At 41.1% G+C, this 12,519-nt stretch overlaps 1 protein-coding gene across 12 annotated transcripts in view; it reads right to left on the bottom strand.

Annotated features, from left to right (window-relative positions):
* Positions 1-12,519, bottom strand: part of fryb (furry homolog b (Drosophila)) — a 70,631-nt gene that overhangs the window by 20,716 nt on the left and 37,396 nt on the right. For all 12 annotated transcript variants that reach the window (XM_034683704.1, XM_034683705.1, XM_034683707.1 and 9 more), the window contains exons 11-30: positions 11,824-11,925; positions 11,201-11,304; positions 10,857-10,965; positions 8,327-8,413; positions 7,165-7,336; positions 6,937-7,069; positions 6,272-6,379; positions 6,020-6,146; positions 5,596-5,709; positions 4,897-5,061; positions 4,588-4,674; positions 4,238-4,497; positions 3,948-4,137; positions 2,913-3,037; positions 2,130-2,187; positions 1,487-1,578; positions 1,056-1,228; positions 758-918; positions 572-682; positions 1-20 (exon numbers count right to left, since the gene is read on the bottom strand). The exon at positions 1-20 is cut by the window's left edge and continues 135 nt beyond it. In XM_034683704.1, coding sequence (XP_034539595.1) covers positions 1-20; positions 572-682; positions 758-918; positions 1,056-1,228; positions 1,487-1,578; positions 2,130-2,187; positions 2,913-3,037; positions 3,948-4,137; positions 4,238-4,497; positions 4,588-4,674; positions 4,897-5,061; positions 5,596-5,709; positions 6,020-6,146; positions 6,272-6,379; positions 6,937-7,069; positions 7,165-7,336; positions 8,327-8,413; positions 10,857-10,965; positions 11,201-11,304; positions 11,824-11,925 — 2,498 coding nt within the window. The remainder of the gene's footprint in view (positions 21-571; positions 683-757; positions 919-1,055; positions 1,229-1,486; positions 1,579-2,129; positions 2,188-2,912; positions 3,038-3,947; positions 4,138-4,237; positions 4,498-4,587; positions 4,675-4,896; positions 5,062-5,595; positions 5,710-6,019; positions 6,147-6,271; positions 6,380-6,936; positions 7,070-7,164; positions 7,337-8,326; positions 8,414-10,856; positions 10,966-11,200; positions 11,305-11,823; positions 11,926-12,519) is intronic.

Below are 12,519 nucleotides of genomic sequence, written 5' to 3'. Positions count from 1 at the left end.
TCACAACCCAGACGGTGCACCTTGGAAAAAAAGAAAGAAAAAAACACAAAAAAAAATTAAATCATAGAGTAAAAAGTGTAAAAGAAGTGATCTTAAGACTTTTACAATCATGTCCAGGAGTAAGCAAAAATACAAAGTTTGTTCATTGTTTTATCTGTTCCTCGGGTAAGGACTGAATTCGGAAAAAGAGCTTTCAGCTTTGCTGCCCCTATGGCATGGAACGCTCTACAGACTACATTGAAACTCTCTGAACTTATGACTCTTGGAGCCTTCCGTTCTATCCTGAGGGACAGACAGCGTGAGAGCACTGAACAGTGCCTGTGTTTTAAACCTTAAATTATTGTTAGTTGTTTTGTTACAGCTTCCACTCCTCTTATTCATACTGGAAAACACTATGTATTTATAAATTGTACGTTTTAATTTGTGCTATCATTTTCGTATGACTGTTTTGTGACCTGTGCTGCTGACCTCTTGGCCAGGTCACCCTCGTGAAAGAGATCCTGATCTCAATGGGTTTTACCTGGTTAAATAAAGGTTAAGAATGACAGGTATATGTAGACGGTTGACCTACCCGCAGGTCATGGCAGGCCAAGATGTTATCCAGCCATTTATAGAGATAGCCGTCAGTAGAGAGTCCCACGTTGTCAAACACTGGACCGCAACACAGAACTGCTGACATGGCCTGTGCAACAAAAATTTAGTTAATGCTTCTGTAGAATGAAGTAAAAGAAAAAGATGTCTGAATAGTTTCGTCTACCTTGAGAGCACAGTATTGGTAGCGTGTGATCTGGTGGTTGCGGTCGCTGTAACGATCGAGGGGTGTAAACATGACACTGAAAGGTCCAGCCCACTGGCTGAAGAGGATGAAGAGGTGGTGTCTCAGAGACTGCTGAGGGAAGAGAAAGCGCCTGTGGTGGACTGAAGGGAGGAGAATGAGGAGAGAGACAAGAAGGGTCAAAATATAAGACAGACTGAAAAATCTCTGAAGCTGCAAAACACTGAAAAAAAGTGTTATGTTATATAAAACCTAATGAAATAATATCACAGCTATTTACCGGGAACACATTGAATGATATTCGCCACCATCCCGCTGAAATGTGCTCTGATGTCTTTCAGCACATCCAGCTCCTTTTCATTCTCAGCCTCCAGAAGCATCCGGGTGAGATCCACGTACTCCAGGAACAAAGCTCCCAGAGCCAGGGAGTCACGCTCCAGGGCTCCATTGGTGCTATAAAAGGAAGAAGGAGGAGGAGAGAGATACATAATTTTAATGATGAAAGAGATAATCTGTGTGATAGAAATGTGCATCAGCAGACAAGAAGTTACAGAAGGAAGCAATTGAGAAGCAGATGCAGTGCACATTAACACAGCAATAGGATGAGTAAAGCAAGAATGATTACACCCGAGATTTAGGAGACAAATTGCTTAATCAAACATCAGAACTGAAACAACTAAAGAGCACTCAGAGGATGGATGTGGGTGGTACCTGTCACTGATGACTCCTGCATTAGCAAGGAGTTCAAAGATCCTCAGCAGCTGCAGCCTGAGAAGATCCCTCCTCTCTCTGCGCTTCTTGTTCTGAAATCATACACAGGTTTTTAAGTTTCATCTTCAAGGCTCTTAAAATCATTACAGAGAATATGTGAATGTAGTTTTGCTTATGATGAAGAAAGTGGCGTCTGAAATGAAAGGTGCGTATCATTTACTGAACAGTTTCATGTTAAAATCGACCACAACAGGCTGATAAGAATCCATCACCATGGAACACTAACTGACGTGGAATCACTGGGACTATTCTTTAAAAAACTGTGTACATAAATCATTTTAAATCAATAAAATAATCCTTAATCAATGTTATCTGGCAATGTGTCTGTATCTTAAGTTAGTAGCCGGGTAATTATCAGGATAATGTATAGTTAGCAGGTAGTTATGGTAAATAGAACTCCCTGCTAACCATACACTATCCCTTACTTATCTCAAGTTATCATATTTCATCTGGCGTGCTTTGTTTTTCATTTTTCTGTCTGTGATCGAAAAAATGAATCTAAGTCGATGTGTTTTCTTCCCATTCTTTGTCTCTTTGTTTTTGTGTCTCTGTGAGTGTTGATGTGTGTTGGTGTGTGTGTTACCTCAGGCCTCCGCTCCAGTGCTTCCTTCATCAGCGGATGGAGTTCTTCGACCAGCTCCCTGTGAACACACAGGATGAGAGAGGGGAAATATTTTTACTGATGGCTCCATTTCTAAACAACGCTTCCTTCTAGACGTAGAATGTTCAGATTGAAGGAAACAGACAGTTGGTAACAGATATATCTGTCTTGTGTAACGCAAATTTCAAATGCCCTAAAAACCACTAATCCTCAAACTCTGTAACATTAGACAAATTTGTCCGGAGAGATGTTAATCTCTTTTTATAACAATGAATGGAAAATATATCAGGTTAAAAATAGATGATCCCTTTAAAATGAAAAAAGCTCTTTTACACAAAGGATCCTGTGTCTGTTGAACAATGTGATACATCTCTGTCCCTCGGAGAAATCTCCTCGACATCAGTGACACAGGTTTATTTTCTGCTTAGTGTCTCAGAGGCGTGCAGCTCATCTCAGTTATGAAGTGAATGTAAAGACTGATGGGAATAACTAATAGAGGATGGCAGCGTTAAGAGACTGATGAGTCATGTCTGTCTTATGTAAGAGATCAGGACCAGCTCTGAGCACATCATTCATCTCCTTCAAATGTCTCAGTGTGAGTTTGCAAAAAGCCTGTAGCACATTACAGTGACAAAGACGAGTTTAAAGATTCAAGATGAGCCATCCGAGAATAAAATTTGTTTAAGTAATGAACAAACTGTTTGACGGTGTAGAGCACCTGAACTAGGTGTGATGTGTTTGAAGTGTTTTGTTGGTGTTTAGTACCTGAAGACGAGAGCGTTTGTGCATCCGAACCCGAGCACCAGAGACTCAGTGATCTCCAGACTCTCAGCTCTCATCAGGGGGACGAGTTGTTTTAGAAGCCAGGCTACCGAGGGAGTGCCTATCACCTGTGAATCAAAGACAAATACACAGACATGGATAAGGCAACATTACTAAAACAGGTTTTTACAAAAAATGTAAGAGTATGGGAGTGGATTTAGCCTCATGGTTAAGTTGCATGCCCATATAGCGGGCGAAATGGCTCGATTCCCCCTTCTCTCTCCTGGTGTCCAGCTCTATCCACTGTCCTCTCCTCTTTAATAATGGTTTAAAGCCCCAAAAAATATAACTTAAACAACATATATAACTTAGATATATATAGGGGTGCTGGGGGCCTAGCGGTCTAAGTGCCCCACATGCAGAGGTCGCAGGTTCGATTCCCAGCCGTGACCATTTGCAGCATGTCTTCCCCCCACTCTCTGCTCCCGACATTTCCGGTCTCTCTACAGCTGTCCTATCAATAAAGCCCCAAAATATAACTTAAAATATAGATATATACTGTATATATAAGACATAAGAGTGTCACTAATTATGAGCAGGAATTTTCAGATTTTTTCACCTTTGCAGATTATCAGAATTTTGGTGTATGAGACTGTAAAAAAGATCTCAACCTGAAGATTTCTCATCACAAAAAATTCCAATCATCATCATTTTTGACCAGGGAAACATTATACAGTACATATAGAATTTCCCATTACAACCAAACATTTCATTAGTGAGTTAATCAAAAGAAAGATACAGCAAAAATGTCTGTCATTCTACGCTTCCAACTCCTCTAGTTGAAGGATTTATCTGCTATTTTTGATTCAATGTCATCTCCTAAAAGGAACCCTCATAAATACTCAGACCTCATTCACTGACTCCTTCATTGACACTAACTGAAATTTCAAAGCCATTCATAACTTGTAAATCACCAAACAGCCTCAGCAAATTCCAGATTTGCAAAAACTCTGATCCCTTTTCAGCACAAACACACACCTTGTTGTCGTAGGTGACGCTCCCATCGGGCGTAGTAGCAGTGATCTCTGGTGTGGAAGCTCTGAGGTGACCAGGCGACATGATGCTGGGCTTGGCCACACCCAGACACAGAATCAGGTAGTTACGCCACAGAGAGATGTAGTTGTCACTGGAGCTTGCTGTGCTTGTCTTTTTCGCGTTCACTGGACTGCTGCAGGAAGACAAGAAGAGAACAGACAGGTGGTCAGGTATTTGATCTGTCATAGACATGGATGAAACTCCTTTGAGGTAATTAATGTGTGTTCTTGTACTTTGGGTCAACCAGCGGCAGTAACAGCTGTAGTCGTGTGAAAACGTAGGGCCAGGCGTATCCCAGAGCCGTGGGGCAGTGTTTGGGCAGGTGCTCCTGCCGCAGGAAGATATGGAGACAAAGCACCCACGGGTCCTTCATGCACTGAGCAAAGATCCAAACATGACTGGGGCTCTTTACGTCATAGGAGCTGCTCACTAGACGAGCCGTCCACTCCACCAGCCACTGCAGGTCAACATGGTGGTTGAGAGGTAGGGTGGACTGAGGGGAGGAGAGGAGAGATGGTTATAAATAATACACAGAAGTGAAGAAGGCAGTGGATCCTGGTGGTGATGTTACATGTAAACCTACCGAGTCAGAGACAGCCACATGAACAAAGCTGTCCATTACAGCTGGGCTCAGCTGGTCCATGACCTCTATCATGGGTTTGTCATCATCCTGGAGGGGGAGACATTTATAGAATCAGCTATTTTTACAACAGCGTCATACAAAGTGAGAGAATTCACAAGCTGCATATGTTGCATATCTAATCAGAGCTGCAGTCAGATGACTCTCCCTTCACCAGCTCTATGGTAAATGTGTATGCATGAATGTGTGCGTGTGAAGCTGGTGCTTTCCCCTCCATTATGTTTGGTGCAGATGTGAGTCTCCTGTTCATACCTCTGCATGTCCTAGGGCCGTGAAGAGGCAGCGTATTTCTCGTAACACACCGACAGCCAGCTTCCTCGTGCTGATCTGACAGGAGCAGAGCAGCAGCAGAGCGAGACCTTCAACTGCATGCAGCACAGAGCAGTGAGGGCTCCTCTCAGGGAGTCTGGGGCTTGACTGATGTAGAGGGGAGACAACAAGGGAGGAGGAGTTGGTAAAAAAGAAACATACTGCAATCTCTCACTTCTGTTGCAAGATGTTATTGGACAGACACATTTTAGGACAAAATAAAAAAAAGAAAGAACAATCATTTATTTATTTATTTTAATTGTATTTAAATAATTAATTTCAGTTCATTTATTTGATACTTTATTGTTCTATTATTTCCTTTTGATTTTCAATTTTAACGTTCTTAATCTATCTTTTCAGTATAATTTGAATTATTTCTTGTTAACCTTTTGCGCTGTATGTTTTTTGCATTGTTAGAATTTTCTACACATTTCTGTTGAAGTTTTATTCTGTCATCCTCTATTATAAAATAAAATAATAGTAATAATAAGGATTATAATAATAATAATAATAATCAATCAATAATAATAATAATCATTATATAATGATAATAAATAACAATAACAATATGTCTGGTGTAAAAGACAAAAAAGCTTGGCTGTACTGCGACAACCACAGGTCAAACTTCCCTCTTTTACATACCTCAACTCCTCCCCGCGTCTTCCCCTGGAGCTGCAGAGCTAACCTCCACTGTGTGAGCAGCTGGAGGAGGAGCTTCACAGACGCGTCCTGCAGACCCTGATGGGTGTCTTGGACCTGGAATAGTTCAGAGAGGTGAGGATACTGTTAGCAGTGAAGGTGCCACTTTGCAGAAACAACTCCAGACACAGATGACTGAAAGGCTTTTGGTTTAACTTGACTTATATCCACTTAGACAAGAGGCAGAAAAGGGCTGAATTCAGCAGAATGTGTCAGTCAGAGAACAACGAAAAGACCAATCAACAGCTGTTATTGTTTTGTATAGCAAAGTCTGCCTAAACACACAAAAGACGTGTGACCATTGTCATGCATGATGTCATCTTTTAGTGTTCAGGTAATTCCAGATGTCTGTTGACTTCAGTCATACCTCACGTAAAAGGAAATGTGTGTAACCAAACAGGACGTCTTCCCTCCAGTCTGAGAAATCCAGCAGCAGGCTCTGCAGAGAGTTCTGGGAAATGAGACGGAGCTCATCGTCCATGTGCACCGTAAGTCTGAGGGATGAAGGAGAAAAGTTAGACACGTTGCTCCACTAATGACTACAAAATGTACAAGATCTGTGATACTCAGACAGACTTCAGCGTGGGAGCATGTTTAAGGGAGGCTGACTCTAACTCACCGTGAGAGCAGGTCGATGAGCTCAGGTTTGGACATGGCATCAGGGAGGATGCGAGGGATGGCCGCCACACACGTCCTGAACAGGTCGATTTTAGGCTTCCTTTCACCTCTGTCAAAGAGAGACATGGGACAAGTTCACCATCAACTCAACACAGAGGTAGATTTTTAAGGTACCGAGGAGGGACTGTGATCATGGAGGACTCAGCTCAAATGTGGATGGGTTCATGACCCTTTTTAGCACGCAGATTACAATCATGTCAATCAAAGACGTATAGCAACCACTTCAACTTGAAATACTCCTCTGCTTCACTTTATGAGATTTCATCAAGACATTACATAAGACTTGGCAACCTTTCATTCATTACGTGGAGGATAAGGCAATAAATTTACTCTCTTTATTCTTGCTCTGTGCTTATGCCTGATGTTATAAACCAGTGTTCTCTATGTCAAGAAGCTTTGTTATTTATACTACAGATATATTTACATTTGTATGATTGTTTTCTGTCGTATTGCTCCTCAGACAACAAAGACATCAATAAATATACAGAAAAGAAAACTGCAAAAATGTACCTAAAATGAATGAGCAATACCTTCTTTTTGAAAGTGTGTGTTAATGGAAGTATCAAACAGGGTAAAGTTCAGCACTAAGGGTTTATTTTGACATACGTGATCATGTCTTCAGGTTCTTTGTTGAGCATCTGGACGCTGGTGAGCATCATACAACGACCCACCTCCTTGTCAAGGTGTCTCAGGATGTTGTCCAAAGACTTCCTCACCTGGGAGTAGTACAAGGACATGCCTGTGGAGAAAAGAAGAGACATTATAGACTGCGTTCAAATCAAAGGGGGTTGGAGTGTCTTTCTAAGAAACACACACACACACACACACACACACCTATTAGTTTGGCCTCCTCTTCTGTGAGTGTCTTGCTGAGATACGTTTTCTTCTTCTTTAGCGAGTTTCCAGACGGCAGCGTGGCTCCTGTGTTGGGCATAGGAGGCTCTCCGTCTTTCTGCTGCAGAGCGTCTGCTATCACCAGGAACGCCCTCAGACCTATGTTCATACGCTGGAACATAAATAACAAGAACAATCTCAGTACATGCAGGAAGGCTTTATGAGGAGCAATATCAAATTTGAAGCTGTAGTTCAGAAAGCGAAGAGAATCACCGGGGTCGCAGGCTGAAAAGTTTGGGAACGCCTGAACTAGAAGTTTGCTTTTCAGTTAAGTTACCATACAATGTCCCTAATTCACAAAGAAAATAAATTATAGTTTAAATACTAAAAACTGAATGTCTCATTTACATTGTTGATACTTCTGAATCATCAAAAACATGCTCAGCACATCGCATCGTCATTAAATAGAACTCAGAAACTGATGTAGCTCTTCTCACTTGCCAAAATCTGGTGCCTACATTACCCACAATGCAACTTGTTGAGCAAACTTTTGGTAGGAGATTAAGTTCAATTGTGCTAGTAGGAGCTAGTGTAATAAAAATCTGCAAGGTTAAAGGTTCATGGTTCACTTTATTGTCAAGAATGAGAAACATCACTCAGGTTTAGCAGCAAACAAAATAGATAACAAGCTAAAAATAGACCCTGTAAATAAATAAACACATAACCTAAAAGCCTATAGCAGGTCTCAGGCAGATATGAGGAGCAGCCTACAGAGGTCTGGTTACATCTCTTCTTCCTGCCTTCACACCCCAGCCTCACAACAATTCTCTACAGATGATCTGACCCCCCATGCCCCCTTCAACACTCCTAAACAGACTTTGAAGCATTAAGTCACTGGAATTCCCCTTTAAGCTGGAGTCATTTTAACGACTTGTTTCTTCTCTGAAGACCAGATTCCTTTAATCACACCGTATATGATTAACCCCTGCGGTGCTTCTTCATCTTGGTGTTACATTTCATGGCATGGCTGCGACAGAGAGCATATTGTTCTTTGCTGACTGATGACTATATATAAAAGTTGGAATGCCTGTCCTTGTTACGTGATGATACTCGTGTTGTCTGATCGGGCGCACATGAATGAATGTGTGTGGACTCTTTTTACCTCTGGGTTGAGACTGAAGGCTTTGGCAGGCTTCCCGACGCTCAGCAGGTCGAATATGATCTCTTTCATGGCGAAATCCAGTCTCTCCTGAACAGAGCACAAACAGACCGGTGTTAAGAGATTGTTAGAGTTAATGTGGTGTAAGAGGCAGGTAAGTTCAACGACATTATGTCACTGCATAGATGAGACATTTCTTATTACATAACTGATGATATAGGAAACATCCAATGGTAGCATTCATGCGTGCGTACACTTCTGTGAGCCATTACGTAGATGGATATTTTCAACATGATAATGAATTCCTCTGAAATACATATCAAATAGATTATCTTTATAATCCTGTTTTATGAGATCAAACGTGGGAGCAGCTCCTGAAATAACCCTGATTTTATCTTCATTTTTTAGCTTTGACCTGTTTCTAAAATTTAGGATTAAGGAGAGAAACTACAGTGGCTGGGAAGTGCAAGGAACATTTCCAAGGATGAAACATTCTGGAAAGCATTCTGGATATGTTATAATCTCATTTTGAATTTATCCAAAATCATTTTAATATTCTGAATCTCAAATGGTTTTTATTTTGAAGTTCAAAATCAGATACATCTGTGATTGGCAGGGACACATTTTGAGCATAGACTGTATAAATAATGGAGGTAGTATCCGTGACGTCACCCATCTGTTTCTGCTGAACTCAACCTAACTGCTGTCAAGCTAGTGTGACATAAAGAGGCGGGCTTTGAGTCTCCTAGCCAACAGCTACAATGGCTACGTTTACATGAGACTTTTAATTCCTCTTTAATTCTGAATTAAGATTAAATCCTCTTTAAAAAGATTAAAAATGACCATGTAAACACCTCATTCAGAATGAAAATGATAATTCCGAATTAAACTTAAATCCGAAGTAAGTGTCTGGTTTATTCTGATTTTAGATCTGAATTGAATAATTCCTCGATCATGTATACGTTCATTCCGCTTTAAATTAATTCCGGTCGTTCTGCGCATGCTCGTTCCCTTGTCCTGTCGCAATGACGCACATATTTCGCGCTGGCGAGCTCATATTTCAGGCTGAGGTAGAGCAGCCGTTGCGCTAACCGGCTTTGATTCGCCAAAGTACGGTCTTCCGTCTCCCTTCTCCGGTCGTCTGTCTCTCTTCTCCTCCTCAGCTGATGAAAGTGAGGCAGTATGTTTGTGTCGAGCTGCTTATTCAAAACTATAATCAAAATCAAAGTGAAAGTTGTAGTTATTGTGTGGTCTTCCATGTTGTAACCGAAAATGAAAGAAGCCGGAACTGGAGTCTGTTTTCTTCCGGTAGACGTAAATACGTCACGCCCGCCCCCTGTCCAATCAGAACCCTTCCCAACCCCCAGACCTTAAGAGGAATTGAATAAAAACAATTAAATGTGTTTTCCATGTAAACCTCAATTCGGAATTACTATTTCCATGTAAACACGAAGGAGAAAACTTTAATTCTGAATTATTTAATTCTTAATAATTAATTCAGAATTAAAAAACATCATCAAACTGTGGCCAATGTTCCCGCCTGTCAGTCAAGCCAGCTGTGCCCCTCGTAAAGGAAAACTCGTAATGTTAATATCTTCGAAATTGCTGCATTATGAAAAAATTCATCCCCCGTACAGTGTGAGACGATCAATAAATGAGCTATCCAGACTACACTCGTTTTTTGTACCAGGCTGTAAACATGTTTATTTCTGCTGTAAAGATCGGCTTTTTTGAATGGGTGTGTATGTGGTTTCCGGTACTTCCGGAGCCAGCTTCAAGTGAACACTACAGTTTTTAACACTTCTGCATTGGCTTCAATTCTTGAGGCCAGATATTGCCGCTTGATTTTGAGGTGTTATTATTGTCTGAATCAAATCTATATCAATTCCCCAGCTGTTGTACATTTTCATATTACAGATTTATTTTATTTTAAAAATCTGCTCACTCTATCACTTTCTGTCCTTGGTACATTCCTTTTCCGTAAGGATCTGCTCTTTGTACTTTTGTTTCGGGACAAGTAAAAATGTTATGTCACTTGTAAAATTGTCTCAATGCTTGTAAAAGTGTTTCTGATTCTGTAAGTTTGTTTTCTTAAGTGTAAATTTGTGAGGGGGGCCATTGGCCTAGTGGTCTAGTGGTCTAAGCGTGCACCCCATACACAGAGGCTATAGCCCTCGCCACAGATTCAGTTCCAGCCTCGACCATTAACTGCATGTCCTCCCCCACTATCTACTCCCCACATTCCCTGTCTCTCTTCAGCTGTCCTATCCAAAATGCCCCAAAAAATATAACTTTAAATGTAAACTTGTTGTGGCCTTGGTAAAAGTGTTTTACTAATGTAAAAATGTTTTTACAAAATGTAAATTTGTCTCCAGCTTTGTAAAAGTGTTTCATACTTAAATTTGCATTGCACTTCCCAGCTTTCGTAAGAAACAGAATAAAACTTACATGTTGAAAAATTCTCAACACCACACAACCTAAGACCAGAGTATCACCCTTTATGTGGATTTACATATAAATGATACATGCCCACCTGTGCAATGAACTGGATGATCTTGACAAAGATATTGAGCGGCATGTCTCTGGGCACGACGCTCCGGCTCCCTTTGGGGAACAGAGTGGAGGTGATGGACGTCAGACGGCTGAGGAAGAAGAGCAGAAGCATGAGTGATGTGTCCTCTGAGTTTCAAGGATAAAATGTCATGTCAGTGTGAATTAACAAAATGAAACATGTCACAGTAGAACGAGAAAAGGTTGCATGTAGCAGGTTTAAGAACAAACTTTAACAAGTGTAAATCTCAAGTCTGTATTTTAATTCATAAAGAGAAATAAAACTAAAGAAAGGTGATGGTGTTTGTGGTGTCACGTGGCTGTTACCTCTGTGTTCCAGTGTTGCTCTCACACTTTATTCGGATCATGTAGACCCACAGCAGGCGGTACAGAGATTCCAAAGCCACACGTGCCATCTTGGGATCTTTATTCTGCATTCACACACATGCACACAAACGTTTATCGTCTTACTGCAGTTACAAACGAATAACACTGCTTCCTCTCAACTGTAAGAAAAACGCAAAGTTTCTCAGGGAACTGTTAAAGAGCCCCGGCAGACATTCCTAACATACTGTACTCTACACAGATATGTGAGAATTTACTGCATGCACTACCCGCACTGCTTTCTCAGCATTAACAGTGTGATTCTGTGAAGCTCTTATGGAAGTCTTAACGAGACGCTATCAATCACGACTCTCTCAACCTGCTGTGTTTCCCTACAGCTAGAGATACTGATGAGTTATCTTAAAGCATTAAAGCAGTGGAAGAGTGAAGTTCACGGATGTATGAACTAACACTTTGTCACTTTGTCAAATTCATTCCCCATGGGCAGAAATGTAAAGCGTAGACAACACAGTCTTTGTTTGAGTGTGCAGAACTGCACGTTATAAACAATATAACCCCTGATGTGTTTCTTTCTGCACATTAAAGGTGAAGATAGACAGGCTGACCTTGAGATTTGAGAGGCAGTTGTTGAGGAAAATGTGCCAGCGGCTCAGGAAGAACTGCTTCTGGCTGACACACAGCAAGCAGGTCACCAGAGGATATAGAGCCTGGTGGGGAGAGACGACAGATGGGACACATTTGCATCAAGCACTTCAGACGACAGAAAGAAAGACATCTTAATCCTAAACGGTACTTTATGAGAGAAAGGTTAAGGAATCATTCATTGCAAGCTTAAATATAATTGAATTTTCCTTTTATTGTTGAATAACAAAATGCAATCTCATTAAGAAGAAGCGCTAAGTCATATTCCACGTGTTTGCAGCCTCATTAATCCCTCATTAACCTGTTTTCCCCTCAATCATCCATGCATTCCTCTCTGGAATTAAATCTAACTTCTGCTTTTTTGCCGTAACGTGAACAAATCTATTCATAGAAGAAATCAGTGCATTCGAGCTTCAACATAAAGTTCACATGCAGGAATGTGAACTTGGTCTCTAGTCTGTTCAATCACCCGGTCAGGGCATGTACGTCTGCATACAGATCATTCTTTAACATGGATGTCTTGCTAATGAGCGGTGCAGGTCCAGTTACACCCTTGTCAGGAACATTAGGTTTGAGGAGTGCGTCGTTTACCTGTCACTTCTTATCAAGATGAGTATTTGTTATCTCTTATTTCAGCGTCTCCCAGACACTCTGAATAA

Source organism: Notolabrus celidotus, chromosome 5 (genome assembly GCF_009762535.1).
Source record: "Notolabrus celidotus isolate fNotCel1 chromosome 5, fNotCel1.pri, whole genome shotgun sequence".
Classification (NCBI taxonomy): Eukaryota; Metazoa; Chordata; class Actinopteri; order Labriformes; family Labridae; genus Notolabrus; species Notolabrus celidotus.
The sequence above is the reverse complement of the archived record's forward strand: the minus strand, read 5'-3'. Positions and strand labels throughout refer to the sequence as shown.